This window comes from Falco punctatus (assembly GCF_963210335.1).
Source record: "Falco punctatus genome assembly, chromosome: Z".
NCBI lineage: Eukaryota > Metazoa > Chordata > Aves > Falconiformes > Falconidae > Falco > Falco punctatus.
This window is the reverse complement of record NC_137586.1, coordinates 63,368,059-63,389,786: the sequence shown is the minus strand read 5'-3', so window position 1 is coordinate 63,389,786 and position 21,728 is coordinate 63,368,059. Positions and strand designations below refer to the sequence as shown.

General features: G+C 38.7%; 2 protein-coding genes across 4 annotated transcripts in view; one reads left to right on the top strand and one right to left on the bottom strand.

Annotated features, from left to right (window-relative positions):
* LOC308056817 (uncharacterized protein) overlaps positions 1 to 21,728 on the bottom strand; it is a gene marked incomplete at its 5' end in the record, with an annotated part of 365,182 nt that overhangs the window by 323,621 nt on the left and 19,833 nt on the right. Inside the window, one exon of the mRNA XM_080372678.1 lies at positions 14,535 to 14,677. Within this exon, the coding sequence (XP_080228804.1) occupies positions 14,535 to 14,677 (143 nt within the window). The remainder of the gene's footprint in view (positions 1 to 14,534; positions 14,678 to 21,728) is intronic.
* GRAMD2B (GRAM domain containing 2B) overlaps positions 1 to 21,728 on the top strand; it is a 32,705-nt gene that overhangs the window by 1,599 nt on the left and 9,378 nt on the right. For 2 of the 3 annotated variants that reach the window (XR_013924972.1, XM_080372676.1), the window contains exons 2-7: positions 13,427 to 13,549; positions 15,560 to 15,647; positions 15,947 to 16,013; positions 16,945 to 17,048; positions 20,534 to 20,629; positions 21,592 to 21,663. Coding sequence is in view for 2 of the 3 variants with exons in the window: in XM_080372676.1 (XP_080228802.1) it covers positions 13,427 to 13,549; positions 15,560 to 15,647; positions 15,947 to 16,013; positions 16,945 to 17,048; positions 20,534 to 20,629; positions 21,592 to 21,663 (550 nt within the window). In the remaining variant the exon portion in view is untranslated. The remainder of the gene's footprint in view (positions 1 to 13,426; positions 13,550 to 15,559; positions 15,648 to 15,946; positions 16,014 to 16,944; positions 17,049 to 20,533; positions 20,630 to 21,591; positions 21,664 to 21,728) is intronic. The other variant, XM_080372677.1, reaches the window with a different exon arrangement.

Genomic DNA, 21,728 nt, shown 5'->3' with positions numbered 1-21,728 from the left:
TGAAATCTGTTGCCAGAAATAACTTGCTAGTTAGAGAGCACTGGGAATCAAAATGTCTTCTGAGTGTCCTTTATCCTATACAGTGTAGTTGCATCAGTGACTTCACATTGCAAATGAGACATAATTCCCTGACCTTCTCTAGAGCCTTCTGACTTCAAACCCTGGGTCCCGATCCCCCATGTAGAATTTTGCTGGTGAACCTAATGAAGTTCTTCAGGTATGCAAGATCTCTATCTGATCTTTTTCTCTTTAGAACAGGACTAGGAGTCCAAGCCAATGTATAGAAAGCTTGATGTCGGAGACATTGCACATGCACCAACTAACTGACCCTCTGTTTTGTCCCCAGGTGTTTTAATTTTTCAGTGCTGAATCAGCTATAGTTAGAAGTGAGGTTAGTCCTAGCAAGTGTAATAGATGGAGAAGTCAGGCTTGCTATGACTCTTTTTTTTTTTTTTGCTATCAATTTTTGCTGTTCAGTAGAAAGTAGTGTGTCATACAATGAAAACCTAGGCGATCTGTTAGGCTGCAGGCTACAGTGTTCAGCAATACTAGCCTGGGCAGCACAAGAGTGAAAAGGCTGGAGTAGGCAAAAAAGTTGAAATGCTTTGTCTTAAACTGGATAATTGTTTAAGCATTTGCTGTTTGGAAACAAAGTTTGAATTTATTTGCCAATTCCATTTAACTGGTAGCTGGATCCATCAAAGTCGTGTTCATTTGACTGTGAGTTTACCTCAGAAACCAAGTAACTTTGATTTGACTAACACGAAGCTATAGGGAGAATTCTTCAGCTGAAGAACAAAACCAGAATCTTTGTTTTTATTCAGTTAGGAGTGAACTCACTAAAAACTGGATTGCTGAAGATTATTTATTTTTAGAAAATTTCATAAATAAGCATGTGTGGTTGTGGTAGAATTTTGTTCATTTCATGTACTTCCAGGGAGCAATATGCAACCAACAGAGTTCATGCTGACCTCTATTTGAAAAAAAATCCTAGCAGAGTTATAGAGGCTCAGGGAGTTCTCAAGTGTTTTCCAAAGCTCAGAGGAGAAAGATTTATATGTGCACTATAACCTCTACTTCCTGGAGGTATGCTTAAAATGTTTTTCAGTTTCTGAGATGGACTTTATAGCTTGATATCGATATGCTTCTGCTGCTCCCGTAAAGGTATCCCTGGGGGATGGGTGCTTCTGAAGGATGGAAGCTGTAGACATTTTGGCTTGGGGTTGGGTTTTTTTTGGTTTTGGAGGGGGTTTTGGGGTTTGCTTTTTTCTTAATTATTTCAAGATTACATCTGGGAACGTTATATGTCAGTGATTCAGAAACTTGATACAGAATGAGTTAAGTATATGCATACTAATTTAGAAAATGGGCTTCTCTGGCCTGTTTAGTAATAGTTATATCTTTGCAAAGTTTGCAGTACATCTCTCTGGATTGTACATCCCCTGTACAGATGTACAGAGATAACACTGCGTGGAAGATGGGTGCTGTTCCTATGTGGACCCAAAAGAGTGATGTACCAAAAGTCTGTCATTACATGGAGTTTCTCCTAAGCAAATCAAAAGTTCCTGGACAGAAAAAAACCTTCCAAGTGGTGTTCCTTGATCATTACATCCTGATGTGGCCTTGGACCAAAAAGGAATTAACCCTTACATTGTATTTAGAGGATATTTTTTCTGACTTGAAAGTGGGGTGTGTGATATTTATGGTGGCACTAGACGTGCCTCAGAAGCTGTCAGCCCCACTACAGGGACAGCTGGTGGAACTGAAAACAGAGGTACATTAAGGAGGAATGGCAGAGGTTTAGTAATGGGCAGTTCATGTTCTATGTCAGCATGCTTCTGCTTTCACAGATACCTGCCTCTGTTGAAGTCAATATAGCATTTTCTGGTTTCCACAGATAGTATTTGGCCTACTCCAATTAAATCTATCTGTATTAGGTCAATGTGCTAAGTTACAGTATGCTTATATACTGCTAACATTAAGTGGTACGTTCTGCCTCCTCCTTTGAGCGTAAGATAATGTCCAGTTACTGAGTGGAACTTAAAGAAATGGGGAAGCTGCGACCTAAGACTCTGAAAGGTATGGAAAGTTTTAGGTTTTGTTTTGGGGTGAGGGGTTTGGTTTTGGGCTTTGTTGTTGGTGGTTTTTTGATAAAAAAAAAATATTGCAGATACTGGGGAAGATATGCTACCGAAAGCAGTGGAAAATGCTTACAGGCAAATTACACACTTCTGGGAAAAGAGATAATGTGATCTTTATAGTTTGTTTGTCTGATGTGTTATGCTGCCATAACAGATGTTTCCTAATAACTGTTTATCAGTTGATAAGTTAAAACACAATTAATCAACTGACCTGTGCATAGTCACAACATAATAACTTTTTCTTAAACTCTCTTACTCAAGGGAAATACAAAATGAAGATAATAAAGAGGAGGTTATTTATTACTGATTTAAATTTTTATTTCAGCTTTGATCCAAGTTAACTTCTTTCCAGATGCCAAACTTCTACTGCTTTTTTGTGAAGGGAAAAGAGCATATGTATGTGTCTACATTATTCATATTTTGTACTTTCAGTGGATGGAGATATTAAAACACAGTATTATATTTTTAAATTATTCCGTGGTAGTTCTTCCCTGGTTTTGTAGCAAAAGTTGTAATGCATGATCTGAAAAGAAGGATAGGCTTGCAAAGTGAAAAATTTAAATTTGAAGTGTGACAGAAAAGAGATTTCCAGTCTGGATGACCTCCATTTGTTCATGATGATGTTCTCTAATTGCTCCTATTTTTTCCTATTTTCCTGTCATTCTTACTTTGTTCATTGTATATACAAGCTTAAGTTATACAAGCAGCTTTTTAAAAGTAACTGTGCCATGTGTAAATGCATACTATGAATCTGAACAGCCTTTTCATTGTACCACGGTGCCTCACTGGCTAACCTGAAATACTCCTGATGTTTTTTTTTAAAAGCAGTTATGCTGCCTTTACTGGTTATATGCAGTCTGTGAGAAATGCTTGTTAGGCAACATAATACTACAGATAAGCTTTGGGCAGCAGGATTTGTTGCTGGTATTTGACAGGTGATGTATAAACATAGTATCAGAGTATTGTGATCTGGCCACCATCTCCATAAATGTTGCGGTCATATGGTTAGAAATGATGTGCCTATCTAATGATGCCGCTGCTGGAACTCATGATCCTCATGCTCTGTAGTTGGCTGTTGCCAAGGCCATATATATCCTTTCCAGTTAATGTTTTAGACTTCCGTTACTGTTATACCAGAAGATCTTATGTTTGGTCTAACAATCTTTACAAACCTCTTTTGTAGTACTTATTTTAACCAAAATTCATAGGTAGCTGTCTGAATTCAGCTAGGCTAATCAGCAAAAGTCTCTTCAAAGGTTGTCATCACAGAACAAATAATTTGTCTGCAGATAACAGGAATATGGTAGGACAAGTTGGTTTTCCCCATTTATCCACTTTTCCTTTATCTAGAAGATTTCTAAGCTACACAAAATTACAGAGGGATTATGTTTTCTTGCCAAGAAGCTGTAAACAAATATTTAAAACATCCATTTTTCCTTCTAGATAATGCAGGGGTCAGTGGGAGATTGCAGAAGGACATGGGCAACTGCTCGCTGCCAGCCCAGTGTATAGGGCCCTTCTCTCTTTGAAAAATGGCATAACGTGCTATCTCATGCTGGGGTGATTATGTTACAGCAATGGAATTAAGTACTGGGAGGCAGGACACCTGAATAAAAGGGAGAACCAGGGATTGTAGGGGTATGTACAAGGAGAACACAGTTACCTCTTCTTAATTCCCTGCTAACTGAGCCTCAGTGCTGTACTGAAGTATTCACTTCCTTTAACTAGACTTCTGGCTGGTAGTAAGCGGCTTCTGCCTCCATCCTTGAAAAATAGAACACTAAGATGAGAGAGGTTAAGCTTCCAGAAAGAATGGCAGGAAGTAACATGCAGATTGCAGAGAGGCAGCAGAGAAACTTTGCAGTGCCAGGGATGTAGGGGCAGACTGAAGCCTTCTTCCCCAGTGGATAAATGGGGGAAGCCTTATAGTTACTGACAGAATAACTGGAACAGTTCCTGACATCCCCCAAAAAAGCAACCATATCTGAGCGTGTCTTCTGCAAAGATCCATTCCTGTATGTGCCTCAGTGGTTTAGCCTTATGGGAATCTTAGTTTAGGCTGTTTATGAAAGAGACACCACCATTACTTGATGGTAATTTTGTAGCTACCATTTATGCTGCACTAGTTCAAGAAGAGGCATTTAGGTTTGTTTAGCCTTTTTCTGGACAAGAAGGAATGTTGTATTAGGAAAGTCCACTAAATAACACAATATATATATGCTCATTTGGTTTTGTGAAGTTTTACAGTACATGTAAATATACTATGGCCAGCATAGGAGAGAGTCGGTGTTGCCATGGAGGACGCTGTGTGGCCAGTGGAAAGGCTCATACTGAAGAGGGAGGCTTACAGAGCATTCAGACTCAGTGTTCTGGTGACGCAGAAGATAGAAAGTTAGGCTGGCCCTAGCAGGGATCTGGTCACCACATGTCACATCTGATGCTAATAAGAGTATCTTTGTGCAAGACTTTGGAAGGAAAATAGTTCCTTATGTACAGTGGCACTGTCAAAGGCACTGTTGTGGTTAGTGTCAGTTAGACCAATTGTTGGAAGGTAGTATTTCCTACTGTGAAGTAATAGCTTTTGTATTAGATTATCAACATTGTTCTGGTCTTTTCCGTGAACGCATAGGCAGGTCTGTCAGAAAAGTTGTAGGTTGCACAGATAATTATGGGAAATTCAGCACTGCCAGACCCTTGCACTGGTGAACAGTGAGCCTCCAACAGTGATTTCACTGTGATCCACTGCCATCCTTGATGGAAGATAGGATGAAACAGGGTAGATAGGCACAATTATATGTTCATCTTCATCTCGGTGTTTTGCATTAGGACTTGTTCTGCACTATTCTTGCTGGGGAACGTACAAAAAAAATGTTGTGCTTGGGTATCTCTTGAAATACCTACCGAATTTTTTCTGTTCCATCACTGTTGCCTTTTAAACAGAGAAATCCCATTAATGATTGTGGGTTATCTATTGTCAATGCCAGTTCTTAAAGGAACTGCTGCATGATCAAATCCAACCCTCCTTCCTTTTGTATATAACCTGTCTGAAGAACCAAACTTATTTTTTCCCGTGTACATTGATTAAAACACTTCGTGTGCAGCATATTAAGTCATTACTTCTAAAAGTGCCATAAAACAGAAGCAGCTGGTCAAGTGATTCATGGCAGCTTCATTTTTTAACTTTGTTTTTTCTTAAGCAGACGAGAAAGGAATAAAGGTGTTAGCAAGATTGCTCCTAAACCTCTGCTATCATCTTAAACTGTTCTGCATTCTTAATAGCAGTTGTTAATGTAATTGCTGTTGTCTGCTTGGGGTTTTTTGGTTTTTGTTCTTGTTTTTTTTGTAATCCTAATTCAGTCTGATGTAGCTACTTAGGGGTTTTTTGAAAACACAATTAATGCTGGAAAACTGGCAGCCAAGTCTTGTATCATATGGAGGCATGTTGCTGTGGAGTTCCTCATCTAAAACTCAGAGATCCAGGCTCAGGTAGTGAGACCAAACCTTTACATTATGCTCATGCTCTGGTGATCAGACCTCTGGTGATCAGGTGATCATTGTAAAGATGCTTGTGGTGTTCAAGAGAGATTTGCATTGTTTCTGCTTGAGTTTCAGAGCAGATCTAACTGATAGATGCCCATGAAGTCATACTGAAGACACGGATTATGTATAAACGCAGCATTTTATCTTTCTTATTGAATGTGGTATAGAACAGTTGGTAGACCTGAAACTTACATGCCTTTGCCCTCTCTTGTGCACCCTGAACAAGTCATAGGTTCAGGAATTCTTCTTTCTTTTCCCTTTCTGCTGTTACCGCTGGAGGCTAAAGATAAAAATATAATCTGATAAAACACTACGTGCTTCCTTTTCAGTAGGATTTATGATCCTATTTTTTGTCGTGTTCTGGGTTAGAAGATAAAGGTAGGCTAGCACGAGGAGACAGCAAAATCTTTCCTGCTAAAAGCTGCCAGCAAGTTGGGGAATTAAAAGAACACTTGCTCCAGCCCAAAGTAGATGTGAATGAGTGTCTCCCCTAGCGTCTTTTGCTTCCCATTTTTTTCAGAAGTTTATTTGTTGAGAAGAGTTGTGTTGTGCTAGATTTGTCCATGCCTATGTTCAGATAGTTTTTGGTCACCCTGCCAAGACTCCCATGAAAACCGCATGCTGGGAATCTTGTGGAGTTGAGTGAAGATACATATGAGAGGGCTTTTGCTTTTTGAAGTGGATATCTGAAACGGAAACTCTTGAAAAGACGAGAGAGCTAATGGCTTATGTTCCTGTTCTAGTGTTAACTTAATAAAATATCTTGTTATAGTGTCTCATGTTTCAGAGCACAGGGAATTCTTCTGTGGGTTGTTTTGTTTTTTTTCTATGGAACTTGATAGTAGTCTGGTTTTGATTAGACAGGGAATACAGCCAGTTAATAATAGATGGTATTTAGAGCAGAGAATTTACATACTTGCTAATGACGTCTGTGGTGTCACAGTGATCTTCCTGATGTCCAAGTGGTAAGGTAGTGTGAAACTTGATCTGGTTATTATGTGAAATGTCTATTCAGTTGAGGGGAAGAAAACTTTACTTCCTCTGTCCTTAACAGCATTGGAGGTTTCTGTTCAGTATTGACTCAGAAATGTCATTCATCCCTTTAATAAAGATACAGCAACACAAACATATGAGACTGCTCACAGGTGAGTGTGTTCCAAGACACAGTTGTGAAACAAAAGCAGGAAATATTTCTGAAATAAAATACCTTGTTATATTAAGTAAGATTCACAATTAGAAAAAGTCTTGGTTAGTTCCTCTTTCAGTACTAGCTGATATCAAGATTCCACCTGTGCCTGACCTGTTTCATCCTAGAAATGCACAAAGAAATATGTAGCATATATGTATGTGTGCCCATCCATATGCATTTGATATTCAGTTAATGTACAGCTATCTAACTTTGCCTCCATTATGCCATGTTTGACTGAATTCATGAGAAGAGAATTAGCCTACTCCTTGAACAACCTCAGGCAGTTAAATCTCAGTCCGGCTCATACCTATTCATGTTAACAAACTGACCCTTTCCCTCACGCAGGGTTTCACATCTCTGCTCCTTCATTAATGCTTTGCTGCTCTCCATATTCAGTATAATTACATTTGATGGTTGTATATCTGTCATACAACATACGTAAGAAATGCCAAACTTCAGAATTGGTTGCTTAGCTTCCTTCACTTTTCAGCCTTAAGTGCAGGCTGTGTACTAAGTATAAGGGATTATACAAATACCAACACATAGATTATGGCTATCCTTAACATCCATTATAGCAGCTGTTAAGCAGCTCTTTGCTCCTTTGTGATTACAGGCTGTGTACTAAGTATACGGAATTACACAAATACCAATACATAGATTATGGCTATCCTTAACATCCATTATAGCAGCTGTTAAGCAGTTCTCTGCTCTTTTGTGATCAAGGTAGCTGTAGCTCATTTTCTGCTTGTTTTGATAGTTTTGGATTCTTGATTATTGTCAAAGTTTGGCTTTCTGTTTGCACAGAAAAGTGATACTTGGTCTTAGAAGCAGGCTGAATTGTAACAATACTCTGAGGCGTGGGTTTTTTAGGAGATCTGTTTTCTCTCATGAACAGTGCCTTGTGCCACATAACACTGGATCATGTCTGTAGAGCTACTGGAGGCATTTTGCTTCTGAGTAACCAGACTTTGTAGAAACATACAACATCTAAATCCTCAAGTTGAGCACTTGTTAGTTTGTTCAGTATGGACACCACTGTAATCTGCTATGAAGAGGACAGCTGGAGAGTTTACTATGGAAAAGGTGTTTTCTTCTGTCCAGGGGTGAAATAATTCAACTGTGTAAGGTGTGAAAGAAAACTCATCAGATAAAGCACTCCGGATTCAGATTATGCGTCCAAAAAAGGTTTGTTCAGACCAGTGTGGCACAGAAAATATGCTTCGTGGAATGATGGGGCATACCTTCTGAAAGGACTTAAGACTTTAGGCCTAGCAAAGGGAGGTTGTGATGGTTGTTCCTTCAGGGTGTGGTAGGTCAAGGATATAAAGTCTGTGCTGAGGGAGGAGGCCTCTGACCTGCAGCATGCTTGGTAGGGTGTCCTTTCAAAGCATTAGCACATTTCATCTTATCCCCTTGCAGTCATCTCTGCTTGAGGTATGTTGCCCGTTTGTCTCCTGGATGCTGCCTAGATAGATCCCTTCATCTTGTTCCATCTCGTCTGCTTTTAAGCCTGCCAAAGTCTGTCATCTTGATCTGGGATCCTGGAATGTTTTGAGTCTCTTCCTTTGGCTTTTAGTTTCTGAAAGAATAACAAGTTCCTTTATCTGAATAGATTAATGTCAGGCAGTAAGAACAGCTTAAATAACACTATATCTTAGTATTTGGGCCTTTCGCACATCTTTGATTCCTTTGTCAAATCCTTTTGGTCTGCTAACAGCTGCCCACTAAATCCAACAGCTACTCAACAGAACCAAAAGATACAGAATATCACTGTATTTGTGATGGATATTTCCACATATACATTGTACCAAGCAAGACTCTGGACCTGTTTTGCTGACTGACTGGACTCCAAGCAAAAGTGGACTCCAAATCAAATATAAAAATAAATGTAGTTTATTACAGTACAATAAAGGACACCAGTGTGTATTATGATAAAAGGAAACAGTACTAATTAATATACACAGTATGATAAAAGAGCAATAGGAGCGATGCATCAAATCATTACTGCAAAGCAAAGTTTATACCACCGATTACCTTAATAACATCATCCAGGCCCACACTTTAGCTGGGAAACCCTGTTGCAGCCGGTGTGAGGAGTCTGTCAGTAACTGGGAAGTTCCTGCATGGTGTGTCCATCTGTAGGTGAGTCTTCTGGCCCAGTCACAGAGCTTGCCCACCTTTATATGCAGCAAAACCAAAACCAGCTTACATACCTAGTGTATGCAAGCTTTTAAGTTTGCGCCAAGTGCAGGCATACTCTGTGTCATGATCCGTAGGGTCCACACACGTCAGGGATGTTGGCCAGATGTCCAAGTGTGGTCAAGTTACTGTCATGGCACAGCTGCACGCAATGTTTATTGTCCAGATGATCCTGCTCACTTCCTGCCTGTTCAGGGGGCTCAGGACAAGCACCATCTGTTGGATTCGTTCAATGTGATATATAGTTGTCCTTGAGCAACTTAAGCTCGCTGTCCAAGTTAAACAATTCCTAACCAAGTACATGATCAAAGATGTTTTCATAAGCAGTAATCAATCATTATGTAATAAACTTTCACCAAAGGATGGCAGGGGAGAAATTACTCCACAGTCTTTTGGCTGATAAATTGCAATAATACAGCAGTTGAACTGCTGTTGCAAAATTAATCCTTTCTGTATAAAAGAAACAAAGCAGGATAGCAGGGCTTCTAAGGTAACATGGTGATCCACTATGTCTGCTCCATCCACAGAAGGAATGTTGCACCAATGCTGACTCAGTTAAACCCTAGAGAAATACTGGTTTGGCTGCTGTTTTGCAAGCAATTGAAGTTGTAGCTAACATCACTGGTTACTCAAGATGCTGCCTTCCTCCTGAGTAACTGATGTGCAGTTTGTGGACTGGGGGACTAGTTTGTCCCAACTTATTGTGGCTTCTGGACTTTTTAGACCTATTATCAGGCAGACCAAGTAGCATGGGTGTTCTTTGGGATGGATCTGAGGAAGCTTTGTAGAAAGGTTTGCGTGGTTGTGGGGAATGAAACACAGTAACCACTGTACAGTTCTAGAGTTTTTAATTTCTCTTATGTATGCCTGAGAAATGTTCATGTCTGGTAAGACCATATTGGGGTTGTCAAGGACAATGGTTGTTCTCCAAGGCTCACTTTCCAAACTGTGGCTTATTAATACCTGTGTGTCACATTTCTGTTCAATGCTGCTTATTCAACTAGTTTTGAAATGAATAGTAAAAAAAGTTGTATTTTAGATTAATTACTGTCTTCAATTTTTTTCCTTTTGAAAATTCCCCATTAATGTGACACCACATAATTTTCACAGTCTGTTTTTCAGATCCTAGATAAGATTAGCATGAAATATGAAAACCTTTTGAAGTTCAGAAACTTTCTGCAGTACAAGGAACTTGACACATCTGTCTATTGGAAAGTTGTTGGTTCACAGAAACCATTCAGATCGGAAGAGATGAAGTTCTTCTGACTTTTAAAATACATTGATGAATAATGAACTTCTGAACACTTCATTAGAATGAAACTTAGTCCACTGCATTGGTTAATCTATCTCATAGCATTTTCCCTTCTCTGTGATTTAATCTTAAATTACTCAGTTTGGTTATTGTATTTTTATAAAAGGAAAAGAAACATCTCTTGCAAGAATTTTAATTAGAGTGCTTGCAACTAATGTTTAATTTAACTTGCTTAGATACAAGATATGATCTTGTACCAAGTGTAAGCCTTGGCTTTGAAAATACTCCTTATGATAGAAGTTTTTTATTTAGAAACTAGAGGCAACTTTTCTTTTAGCTGTTATTTTAAATAGGCTTGTTAGTAGTACCAAATACACAATATATGTTCAATTTGAAAAATACTTATTTTCATATCAAACTCCTGATAAGTCAGACAGTTTACATGCTTTGCCCTGATATTTGCAAATACAGTTCACATATGTGCAACTCCTGCTCAATGTTGTAGTTAGCATCACTTTGTTTCTTAAGTGCACTTGATCTGATTTTTCTTCATGGATTGCTGACTTTTGTCCTCTCTTTAAAAAGCATTTATGAATCCTGCCTCATGCATGAAAATGGCAAGGAGTACTTTAATTTGCTTGTGACTTGGTGAATGGTATTGTACTGGTTTTAGGTCATACCTGTGATGTTTTCTTCTCCAGAAGGACAGGTAAGATTATTCTGATAAAGAAACCTACTAGGAACTTAGCTGCTGTGTGGAGCAATAGTTATCAGAACAGTAAAGACAAGTCCTTATGTAGTTTTTCATTATGTGAAGGGGGCACATAATGAAGTGTGAAGGATAGGCATAGCAAAACTTTATCAGCTAGTAGGAATACACTCAAAATCGCTACTGTCAGTGGCACGTGTTACACAAGCCACATTATTCTCCTCATGCCTGAAATGGTTTTGGGGGAAACTCTCACAGTGTTTGGGTACATGCTTCCTGTTCACAGCTGCAGAAGATGATCCTGTAGAGGTGATCAGACTGGCATGAGATAGTTTAGCATTTCCACACACAACAGTCAGCAGGATTAGCATGCTGAGATGCCCTAGCTCTCTGCCATTTGAAAGCAGCTAGAGGGAATCAGTTGAGACAGTAGCGGTTCAGGAATAGTAGTGGTTGATAGGGAAGACAGGGTAGGAGAGACTCATAGGTTTAACCGTGAAGTTGGGATTAATCTATGGGTGAAGGAAAAGGGAATATGAGTGGTAAGTAAATACAGCATTTAAGAGCAACAAAACATCTAACCAAACTGGCAGGTGTAAATGAACACTAAAACCTGGGTTACAGGTATTTTTGGAACAAACTTGTAGTATGGAGGTCTGGGTGTGATACAGGCTGCTTTGATCAGTCTGTAGTGTTGCTGTGTAAGAATAGCAGGCTGCCCAAGGTGAAGATGGACACCAGTCAGGCTCCAGACTCAAGCAACTACATCTTAAAGTACTGCTGTGTTATGTCAAGGCTGTGACTAAGACATTTGCAGGATTTGCAGATTTTTGGAATACAAGCTCCCCTATGCTTCCGAGAAGCACCTTGTGTCTCTCTGCTTAAACAGATTAAAACTGCTTATTTGGGTTTTTCGGGCATAGTTTGTGTTGGCTGAAAATAACCGCTGGTGCCTTGTGGTCAGTCAGGGCTCCTCCAAGAGTGAAGCAGTGGGGAAACCATTGGGTTTTTTCCTTACTGACTTTATTAGTGCTGTAACCCTTTAAATTATACACAGCACATGACTTCAGAAGTATCAATTCAGTGCCCCTGTGTTGGGGAGTGCTAAGGGTTGAGGAAGGATGAGGTAGGGGAATAGTTGCTCTATGTAAACATAAGATGCCTAGCACCAGTAAGGCAAAACTCCATGGCTTTTGTCCTGTGAGATAAGCTCTAGTTTAACTGGGGGGTAGGATACCGCCTCATTAGATCGCAATTAAGATGTTGTGAGGTTGGTCTTCTGATTTTACTCACTAAAGTGTAATCAAAGCAATGGATTTTTTTATGCCCTTCTTAAAAGAAGAGAGACTAAACTAGTCTGGGAACCTCTGTCAGCAAAACTCTTGTCTTAGTAGGAAAAGAAAATGTTTATTGTAAAAACACCATCACATAATGGCAGTGGCTGTGTTATTGCCATAAAATTTGAGAATTAAACATTATAATGGAAAGCTTCTATAAATAAGGTCATTCAGGCCAGACATTAACTGGCAAAATTGTTTGGCTTTATTTTTAATGCTAAGAGTATCCTGTAGTCTTTCTGAAGCTTTAGTCTTCCAAAGAAGGGTGTGTCTATGTATTTGTCATGTCTTATTTTAAGGTGTTGTCATTCTTCAGACTCTGCAATTAATGACAGCTTTTTCCTCTAAATTTTCTGAGTTAACATTTTATTAGAAAATGATGAAAAGGGAAGCCATGAAAGGCTCTGATGGCACATCTCCTAGCCCTCAGACTCTAGTTCCTTGACATACTTTTCTGAGGCAGTGGCACGTTCTGTGAAAAGGCAATGCACTGTGATGGCACTGCTGCTTTTGTAAAATAAAACCAGTGCTTCTGATACTTTGAGAGGACCCTTTATTGTGAAAATCCTGCAAGTAGACTCTCATAGAGTAGATAAATGAGAGGTAAAATAGGACCCAGCTTCCTCTTGCAACCCTGAGTCACAAATAATCTGCTAAGCACTAGGTACTGTCAAGCAGGATGTTTTTCTCCCGGCTTGCCGATCAGATTAATTTCCATTCATCGTTAAGTCTGAGTACTGAACATGGAATGCAGTTTTCCTAAACGAGACGTTCTTTTTGGAACGGAAGCTTGAGCTACAAATTCTATGAGCACTGAAATATCCATGGCAGTATTTCAATTTTCCTCTCTTCATTGCTGAAATTCCAGTATCAGAACTCAGAATACTGTTCAGATGTATGATACCATCAAGTCAGTAACTGAAAACTTTTCAGGACCTTAACATAAAATATGTAATTTTGTTCTTTATTATGTGCTGTATTGTCAATGAGTTGCAGTGGCATTTGATATCAGTATAAATCCTGCAATACATATTTCTATTTTTTTTTTTTCCTCTGCAGTTCAGATGGAGAAAATGGAACAGATGAAAAAAGAAAGGCAGGAAAATCACCTACTGTGTTGCTGCAGACCCCTACCACTGAAATGGAATATTTTGATGACCGGAAAAAAGTTGACGGTGCTAGGTAATGTGAGAAATGCTGTGAGTGTTGTTCTAGTCAAATAATCAGAATGGTTACAATCCAATCAAGAAGCTACTCGGGAAACTACTGGCAAGAAACTATGCAAGTAAACAGGTATCAGAGCCACTTTCCAGGGATTGCTGTTACCCACCACAACCAGTCAGACTAGTGGGAATTTAGATTTTGGGCTGGCTTAGATTCCCTGTTTTAGGAAAAAATGCTTTGCACTGCTTGGTGCCACTGCTAGTTATGACCTTTTCACAGTTTGAGTACTGGGCTGTAGCCAGAACTCTTTCATGCTGCAGTGTTGATTGTCCATGGTAAAAATGTGACATGTGTTAATTTTGGACTCTGTGCTGTATATTGCATCAGATTATTGTAAAGTCTCTGTGAATATAGTCATTCTTCCTTTGTTGGAAACTGGAATGCCTTTGAAACTCTTCTACAAGAAAACAAAATAATACTAAAATCCCACTTGAAATTTTGCATCTGTTCCACTTTGTGAACAGAAGTCAGCAGTCAACCTGACACTGTGGTTTTGGTCACAAGGCAGATATTTAAAAGATATCACTTAATTTCCTGAAGCATCTACAACGGGGAGGTATTTGAAGAAATACATGATTACTTTTTTTTTTTTACCCCAAACTCTCCTTCCAGTCTTACTTCTTACAATGTAATTGACTGATTGAGTGTGTGCTGGTGAGGGGTTGGCATAAGTGTTTTTTTGTAAGGCTCACTGTTCATTTCTGTTGGACCTGTACTTTACATAAGCACACAAATACACATACACAAGTATTTTAGAGTTTTCTTCTGAGACCACCTGAGGTATGCAACCAGTCCCCTTGCTGCAGCAATCTTGTTGCACATTCTCTTTCCTAAATCCAGCTATATCACCATTACACTTGAGCATTCTCTTCCTCTCACCCTTACTTTTTTTTTTGCTAGAAATATTGAACCTCTGAAGTCTAGGAAAGTAAAGAAGACTTACTGTGCAGGATAAGGTGCAGTAGTGGAAGCTTTTGTAGCACCTTTCTTTCCCCATTGAATTTTTAGCATATGTTCTTCAGGTCTTTCAGTATAGTGGTCCTGTGTTGTGTTTTTCCTTCTGCTCTTCAGTCTGCATCTGAAGGGCTAAAAAAATTAGAGCTACCTTATTTTTATAGCCTATTGACATGCTTTTGTTCTGTGCTAAATAGCTCTCAGGGATAATGTTCTTCTCTTCCTGATTTATGAAATACTGTTAGCCCAGCTTTGGTTTTGTTTTTCTGAACAGTCCATGCCATTATGTTCTTCTGTATAAAACAAACAAAACTCGTTTTCCCAGCCATCCAGAGAGACTTTCTTCTGTACTTGTTCTGCTCTAGAGCTGTTGGGTTTTTGGTTGGTTTTCTTTTTCTAGTATGAATGGCTAGAGCTGTACAGGTACAGCTTCCTATATAACTGGCCCTGACAATTCCCTTTCATCTCCTCTAGGATTGCTGGTTGTCTTAATGATTTCATTACACTACATTACACTTACACAGTTCATAGCCATCCTATGACTTATGCACCTGTATTTTATCTCTTTTGCACTCTCCAAATTAGTTTATACTTTGTGCAAATTCGTAGCTTTCAGTACACTGCCCTGCACTCTCAGCTACTAAGTTTTATCTTACTTTATCTTCTATTAGTAAGTAACATGCTTAGTGTTAGTATTTCACATGTTACCAAGAACCAAACAAACATGGAGCTAAGCACTGTGATAATTCATTAAGTTGTAAAAATGTCTTGAACTTCTACTTCCTTACAACTACCAATTTAGAATATCCCTTCTAAATTAACAGAAAACCTTCTGTGAGGGCTGGCATGGTTTAAGAATAAGATACACTCCTCTTTGCTGGATAATCCTTGATGAATCAGATAATAGTTACTAAAGAATTAATATGTTTCATGGAAAAGCACGTCCTGTTGCTAACTTTTCAAGGCTAATGAACTGAGGCCAAGCTTATATGGGATGCCTTTTTTGATCTTCAGGACAAAAAGCAGCACAGATAGTCCACTCCTGAACGTCGATATCAAGAGTGACTCCAAGACTGAAAGGAAAAAACGTGCCTCAAATCAGGTAGGGCAGAGGATGGACTTGTTTGTTTATATGTATAGTAGGAGTTAATATGTAGCTACCGTGAAAACCCCCTTGTTTAATAGTTCATGGTTGTATAAGGACATAGCTTCCATTTTCATCAGAGTCTGGGTAAAGCAGGACACAGACTTAATAGTCACATAGCAAAAATCAGGATTTATTGTAAAACAAGTGGGCAAAATTACAATATATTGGGAGGATAGGAAGTGGAATGGGTCACTTGATTGTAAGACTGTCTAATAAGGTATGTGTCTCTGGGTGTGGGGCTTTTTGTTTTTTAGCTGAAGGCAAATGCACACTTTCATAAGCTGTTTCTAGATGTTCCCATTGATGAGCCACTGAAACAAAGTGAGTATTAACGCCCTTGTCATTGCTGGCTGTGGATCTAAGAGGCTGTTACTCGCCAACTGTGGTGATGTACAAGTGGAACTATTTAAATTTTAAAAACCTTAAACTCCAGCTGCGTAGAGCTACAAGGCCTTCTTCTGCATGCAGTGGGTGTTTTTGTTTTAATCTTGCAAAACTTCGATCTTAGTTGTTGGGAGTCTGTGGGAATCCTAACCTGCTTTGCACTTGCAGAGTAACCTAGTGCAATGTTTTTCAGTACTGAAGCTTCCTTACTAAAGGTGTAACTTAACTCAGACAGCACTGGTCAAGTGACTAGCCTGAGTTTTTGCTGTTGATGATGCTTTAAGATTTAAAAAAACTGGTAGGAGAAGGACTTAAAATGTTTAAAGATTCTGCTGTTCCCTGTGGTAGTAGAATTCAAGTGAATTCTACATAGATACTTCTAACATGTTCCTGGAACGGAATACAAAGAAAAAGGTTCATGGGTGAGAAATTATTTGTTCAATGGCTGTGAAGTAAAAGCTGTATTAGTTTATGTGTGTTGTTCCTCGGTTGGTCATCTAGTCCAGACAACTGCTGTAGAGCTAAAAGTTGATGTTGCCTGAAAACTAGTAAAAAAAGTTTCTAGGAAGCTAGGTAGTACTCTCCCAGAAAGTATTCTTGGCTTCTTTGAGCCAGTTGTATGTTATTAGACATTTTGGTCTTTGTCTCTCATATATTTTGATTCTAAACTTAGGCCTGTGAAATCTTCTGAGCTTGTCAGTATTAGTTAAACTTACTGAATATTTCAAGGTTTGACAATATTTATTGAAAGGTATAAATCTAAACATACTATAATTTTGCAAAAAAAGAGCAAAACAAAAGCCAAACTGGTAACAGCTGGCTTGAATTTTAGTTACCTTAAAGATCATAGAGTATCTATTTCTTTCAGGTTTTACCTGTGCTTTGCAGAAAGAAATTCTGTACCAAGGAAAGTTATTCCTTTCTGAAAACTGGATTTGCTTCCATTCGAAGGTTTTTGGTAAGGACACTAAGGTCAGTAAAATCTTTGTGTACAGAACAGCAATGCTGTTCCTTAACAATCTGTTATTAATCAGAAGTTCACATTATTATGCAATGCTAGAATACTAATACTTCTAAGTATTATTGAATACGATCACTGTTCAGAAGTGATGCCCAAAAGTCACTGTAGAACTGGAGCATTATTAGTATTAAAGATCGAGTCTCTCTCTTAAGGACTTCCTATCTGAAAAAAACAGATGAAACGAAAGGATCTGATATGCAGCAGTGAGGTCATTGCCAAGCCCATGTAGCACAAACTGTACAAAAATATCTTACTTGGGCTAAGTATGGAAAAGAGGAGGAGGGAAGGCTGAGAAGTATAAGGACTATGAGACTGTAGTTGGAGAACTAGAGGGAAGAATCAAGCATATTAAGACAATGAAAGAGGGAGAGCTAAAACTGGCTTCCGAGTTGAGTGGCAAAGATCTTTGAGGTATTCTTCTAGCACTCCTGCATAAACAGAGAATGGGGAAAGAAAAAATAGTTTGCTAGTTTTTTACTTGTGAGCCTCAATTGAAGAGCAGAAATGGGACATGAACAGTTGGGAAGATCCTAATTTACAAGGTCATATACTCTTTTTTTCTTTCTTTTTTTCTTTCTTTTTTTGGTGCAGATACAACCCACCTAAGTCTTGGGTCCCCTGCGGTAAATGCTATGCTTACAGATAGAAATAAAGCCTTTCCAAAAAGATTTGTGTTCTGTTTCTGTTGATCTGGAGCTTTTGGAGTGGTTTTGTTTCCATAAACTGTGCTTTGTTTTTGAGCTTTTATTGGAAAGCAGCTCAGTTTGCTGCAAGGATTTCTTTGGCTTCTTTCTCAAGTACGTCCTTGAACAGAGTTCCTGGTTGGATCCAGACCTTTGTCAGTAAATTGGGTGCTGAAACCAGTTTAGGAGTTGAGAGTATCTTACTTCTCTGCTGTCAGTTGTTTTGGTGGAACGACATCTATCTTTGAAAGGGCTTTTGAGAAGGTGGAGTAATTTAAAAATGCTTAAAATTATTAACAACATGTTGTTCATAGTGACCTTTTAGATTATTGTGTTTTACTGCTTGGCCCAAGAAACGGAATTATTGTTGAATCCTAGTTAATGGGTCCTGTTAGTCATAGGCAGTATGTTAATGTAAATGGTGTGTATGTCAATGATACTGCCAGTTATCTCCCCCTGCCCCTGCAACACATGCTTAAGGCTTTGTTCAGTCACATAAAGCAGGCAAAAGTTTTTAGGAACACCATCAATAAAAAGCAGGAAGGTCAGGGATATAATGAAAAATAAGGTAATGGGAGGGGGAGAAGGAAATTAAGCTTCACAGGAAAAGGCACGTTCTTAGCAGTCAAATACACTGATAAAGTTTCCAAGACACAAAACTGCTATTGCTTAGAACTTGTAGAACAATTTAAGCTTAGTGATTAAGTGTTGTACTGTGAGAAACAGCAGGTCTACACGTTCTAATAAATTTTTCAATGTGAATTCTTCTACCTGCAGATTTTTTTTTTTACTGAAAGCTTTGGGGGAGGGAATAGCCATGCAAGTCAGGAGACTGTTTCTGCAGTGTAAACACTGTGCATATTCAAAAATAAAAGATTGCATCTGCAGGATTCAATAGGCTTTGAAAGACATCGCTCTCTTTCCAGGTAGTTCTGGTTTGGCTATATATACTGGCCTTGAGTCTTTCCTGGAGCTAACATTGTCTTACACATTTTAGTTGCTTTTCAAGTTGCCTGCAGGTAAACCTTGTTTCCTGAAATAATTATTGTTGCAGATAGAATGTTAACATCTTAATCTGGTGCTGGGGTAGCAGTGCAATAAGCAAGTACCTAATCCCACTGAAGTACACCTCAATCTTGATTACAGTAATGTTATCCATCAAAATAACATGCAGTAGAATGCCATTAATATCTCTGATTTAAAATTCTTTGAGGTGAATGGAACCAATAAGAAAATTTTTAAGCTGCTTTTTTATCGTTACTGTTTAGTGGCATTTCTGCTGAAAAATCTTCTGGTTTGCTTATGTTTTGGTTTGTTGTTTCATTTTGCCTTTTTAAAGCTACACAGATTCTGTTCTAGCTACCTGAAGATCCTGGGGGTTTCCTATCAAACACGCATCATAGCTGCTCCCTTCTTCCTACTCCCAGGAAAAGTTGTTTTGAAAAGTGTTGAAAAACTTTGTGAATGATACGATGTCCACTTTAAGAAGAAAAGATATAGTGGAGGAGCTGTTTAATTACCCATTTTCAAAAGACTAGTCTTCTGAAGCTGGACAAATAGAGGTGACGTGTTAAAAAATCAATAGAACAAATGATGACCAGTTTTACAGATTCTAAGACAGGGGACTGGGATTGAAAGTAACTAAATTAATATGCTTTGGAGTCTTTCTGCCAGCACACTTCTTTAATGAAACTACCAAGTAAAGAGCCAAGTTTCTAGCCCTTAGGCTACAAGCAGATACTTGACTAGCCATGCTTCAACAGTGGTTGTCACTCTTGCATCCAAATTAACGTACACAAATACCTTGTTACCTAAAACAATTTTTCATTTCATTACTTTCTGTTGCTGTTCTGAACAAAAGTTAGCAATGTTTTATGAAATTGTGTAACACAAAGTAACTTCATTCTCTTTCTACACTGGTGGTTTTGATGCAGTGCTGTGATTGCTCCTTGAACAATCTTTGGACACTTTGAATATCGCTTCCAAATTTCTCAGGTAGTTGTGACAGTGTGTGCCAAAAGAGTATTGAACAGGAATTGTATATTAACCATGTGTATCCAGGATTATTACATTTGCCTAACTTGCTAAGCTGTAGGCTTTTCAACTGAAAGTCAAACCAGATATTCTGTTATTATAAAGAACTGAAATACTCTGAAATTTAGCAGGCATTAAGCTAATGAAACTGGATGTAAAGCAGGAAGGAAAACTGAGAACTTTTTAATGTAAATGTAGACAGTCTGGATGGCACACACAGGAATCAGTTTAAGTCGGTCAGTGGGTCTATGGGTCTATATTTTCAACATTACTGAAGGATGAGCTGTTTACTCAGCTGCTTGTTGCAGGCTAAAAGATCTAAGTATGGAGAAGAATTCTGTGTTCATTCTTCAACAAGCCTGTGGTCTGATGTGTTCCAAAATGTTTTGTTTCTAGACCAAGAAGCCGAGCTTTAAAACTGGTATGTTCTACAGTACACTGAGCTCATAGCCTTGTAAGAGCCAGAAGGGATCAGGAAAGACAGACGTGAACTAAAGCCTGGATTAGCATCTGATAAAAACAGAAATAAAAACAGTTAAGAGGCAGTAATAATCTGAAACCATACCTGTTCCATGTGAAATATTAGTAATCAGGGATGTAGTAGAGAAATCTTTAAATGAAGAGTGTTGAAGATCTGGTTTATCACATCTGGTAGGCTGGCTCCTTGTGAAAGATATGTGCATACTGGTACTCTTAACACTACATTGATCTTGTTTCAGATTAGTATACCTGCGCTCTCTGTGACGCTTTTGAAGAAGACCAAAACTGCCCTTCTTGTGCCAAATGCTCTGATCATAGCAACAGTCACAGATAGGGTGAGTACTAGTAGAGGGTGAAGCTATTGCACTCTGCTTGCTTTCTTTTTCATTTTTTTTCTGCCTGTTCTTTTTTTTAACTCCCTCCTCAACAGTAATAGGAGGGATTCTTGAAAGTGCCAAGTGGCCACTTAAACAGCTGGCATTTAGACTTTGAACTTTGGAGAACCTGGTTTCCTAGGGGATGATTCTAGCCTCTTCTGCTAATTCTCTTGTGACAAGCAAGGACCCTTTTTTTTCTTCCTCTTACTAACCCTCTGTCTTTGGTCTTTGAATCTGCACTAAAAAGAGCTATGTAGAACTTTGTAAGAAAATAAGAAATGGAATCTCTGGTTTTCACCTCTGTAATCTATCGTCCCCATTCTCCAAGACTGCTGTGTAGTTGCACTGGGGGAACTGCAACAGCTGGGTCATGAAGTGTGTGTGCAGAGCATTATCTGCCTTGTTGGCAGCTCTGACATATTCTTTCATGTACTTGGGTCTCTTACCTGACCAGCAATACCATAGATGCACAAAATACATATGCTTACAGTGATATTCAGGAATAATAATTGCATCAATCAGTAGAAGATATGATTATCCTAAGAGCAGCTTTAGGCCAGCCCATTTTCATTGCCCAAACATTTTGTGGATGCAGGAGACTGTAAAAAAAGTGAGTTGTGGTTCTTTGGGGTTTTGTTTGTAGTTTTTTAAGAGGTAAGTATAACATAATGTGCAAAGTCTTCCTAAAAAAAGAACAGATCTGGACTATCCTCTGGTTTCTGCAGCAGGACATAGTAACTTTTATGGGCCTGTTCTGTGTTCTTTGTGATTAACCCCAGGTCATAGGCTTAAAAGGAGTGGAGGGTTTTCCTGCTCTACAAAAGTTCTTGAAAACAGTTACTTCATCAGCAAAATCACTTATTTTTAAAGTTTGTACTGTATGCTTTTCTCAAACAGTTTTGGAACTTTTGTTTTTTCAGTACATGTTCGTCTCCTTACTCTCCAGAGATACTACCTACAAGCTATTAAAATCTATCTGTAGACATCTTGAGGTAAGTACTAATGGGAGTGAAGATGATAGATAGCTTTGTGTTCCCTATTACCACTTTTCTGCTTT